At 44.2% G+C, this 2,434-nt stretch overlaps 1 protein-coding gene across 1 annotated transcript; it reads left to right on the top strand.

The window, feature by feature from the left end:
* Nucleotides 1–290: 290 nt before the first annotated feature.
* Nucleotides 291–1,921, top strand: LOC147886594 (DNA/RNA-binding protein Kin17, conserved region). The gene has a single exon (XM_087395915.1). It carries the CDS (start codon nucleotides 401–403, stop codon nucleotides 1,622–1,624), a length of 1,224 nt encoding a protein of 407 aa, XP_087252041.1. The 5' UTR covers nucleotides 291–400; the 3' UTR covers nucleotides 1,625–1,921.
* Nucleotides 1,922–2,434: the final 513 nt, after the last annotated feature.

Below are 2,434 nucleotides of genomic sequence, written 5' to 3'. Positions count from 1 at the left end.
TTCAAGGGTAGGTCCTAAGGACTTCCAATAAAGGAAGTTGCTAAAACAAATTTAGTAAGATCTGGGTTAGTTCCTATTTGGGTCAAACATTCCTATTTGAGTCAAAAAAATTTAGTAAGATCTGGGTTAGTTCTTATTTGGGTCAAACATTCCCAACTACATCATTAAACTAAGATCTAACGGTAGTCCCCACTAAACCACTCACAAACCCCCCCACTTACCTCCCAAAAATCCACTCATCCCTAAGACCCTTTCCCAACCCACCTCCCAAAAATCCAGGCCCTTTGCAGGGCAAATAACAAAGAAGTATGTGAAAGCCGGTGAGTATATAAGATCTGTCTTCTTCTCTGTTGGCCGAGCTTTGTTAGCGCCATAGCCGAGCTTTTACTCTTCTTGGAGTATGGGAAAGAACGATTTTCTCACGCCTAAAGCCATCGCCAACCGCATCAAGGCTAAGGGCTTGCAGAAACTCCGATGGTACTGCCAGATGTGCCAGAAACAGTGCCGTGACGAGAATGGATTCAAATGCCATTGCATGAGCGAGAGCCATCAGCGCCAGATGCAGGTGTTTGGCGACAACCCGGAGCGTTTCGTGGACGGATTCTCGGAGGAATTTGAGACGTCTTTCTTGGAGCACGTCAGGCGTAGCCACCGGTTTAGTAGAGTCGCTGCTACTGTTCTTTACAATGAGTACATCGCTGATCGCCATCACGTTCACATGAATTCCACCCAGTGGGCTACGCTTACGGAGTTTGTCAAGTATCTTGGACGGATTGGTAAATGTAAAGTGGAAGAAACGGAGAAGGGTTGGTTTGTAACATACATCGACAGAGAACCAGAGACGCTTCTGAGAGAAAGTCTGAAGAACAAGAGGGAGAGGGCAGACATCGCCGACGAAGAACGCCATGAGAGGGAAATTGCGGAGCAGATAGAGAGAGCGGCCAAGTCTATAAAATCCAACGAGCCTGAGCTGGAGCAGAAGCAGATTTTGAATAGAACAGGAGAAGATGAGAAAGTCGCATTTTCCCTTGGTGTTGCGCGATCAAGAGCCGCTGGGGATGGTTCCGATTCGAGCAGTAAAGCTGGGCAACATACGTTGAGTACAGTTTTTCACATGGAAGACAATCAGAAAGGACAAGACACTAAGGGTCGTTCTCAAGATCCAAGGCCGCAGTCTGAGAACGGAAAAGTAAGTGCGGCAGCCCTTGCCCAATTGATGGAGGAGGAGGAGAAGGCCAAGGAGAAGGTCAACAGAAAGGATTACTGGCTTGTCGAGGGATTGATTGTCAAGGTTATGAGCAAGAGTTTAGCTGATCAGGGCTTCTACAAACAGAAAGGAGTTGTGAGAAAGCTTATCGGCAAGTATGTGGGTGAAATTAAGATGCTTGAGAGTGCTGCGGTTCTCAAGGTGGACCAAGAGGAGTTGGAGACTGTAATTCCACAAATTGGAGGACTTGTCAAGATCGTGAACGGGGCATACAGGGGGTCTATTGCCAAATTGCTTTCTATTGACACAGCAAAATTCACAGCAAAAGTCCAGATAGAGAAGGGTATTTATGATGGCAGGGTATTGAAGGCTATTGAGTACGAGGACATCTGTAAATTTTCATCCTCGAGTAGCTAGCTCTCATTTAAATAAGAATCATCCTTGAATTAGCTAGTTCTTATCGAATTCCAAGATCCTATTTCTAATGTGTTATGTATCGTGCTGTACTTTGGCAAGGAATCCAAAGCAGAATTCCCCTTGTTTCTCCTCCTCCCTCTCTGTGCTCTCCTCCTGAGCGGGAATGGAGAGATCACCCTCCTCCTTTCTGCCACCACACACATGCATACATATATGCGATTTATATTTGGATACATAATTACAGTGTATGCCTTACAATCGTGAAAAGAATGAAAGATCTTGTGTTATGTACGATAAGATGCTGATTTTGCTGCAACCCTATCATGCATATACAAGTTTGATGATAACCCGAGATAACACGTACTGTGCTCATAGAGTCGAGGATAAAAAATCAAACCCTAGGGACTGCTTATGCTTGATCTGCGTGGCTTTGCCTACAATCTCCAAGGCATGGAAATGTGACATGAAATTATTAAATCATTTGTTTTTCAAGTCTAGTAGCTGCACAGAGGACATCTTACTCTTATAAGACCATTATCGCAGCTTTCTTCACTGATTGTTTTCGTTTTGACTTTAATCATCTCTCTCTCTCTCTCTCTCTCTCATGATCCATCATTTTGGGTGGGCACACGTCCAGTGTATCTTTATTTTCCTCTTTTCAGTATCTTATGTGGTTTTCAGCCAGTTCTAAAATGTCTTTATTTGTCACTTAGGACAAGTCTTTCATAAGTCAGTTTTCCACTAAGCCACACACTGTGCACATGCACCCATGGTCCTGAATGTTCCTACTTGCCTCTTGAATTTTCTAAA

The sequence above is a fragment of the Dipteris shenzhenensis genome, chromosome 24 (genome assembly GCF_047967505.1).
Source record: "Dipteris shenzhenensis isolate YYH24624 ecotype China chromosome 24, Dip_SZ_1.0, whole genome shotgun sequence".
NCBI classification, from domain to species: domain Eukaryota; kingdom Viridiplantae; phylum Streptophyta; class Polypodiopsida; order Gleicheniales; family Dipteridaceae; genus Dipteris; species Dipteris shenzhenensis.
This window is presented reverse-complemented; position numbering and strand designations above follow the sequence as displayed.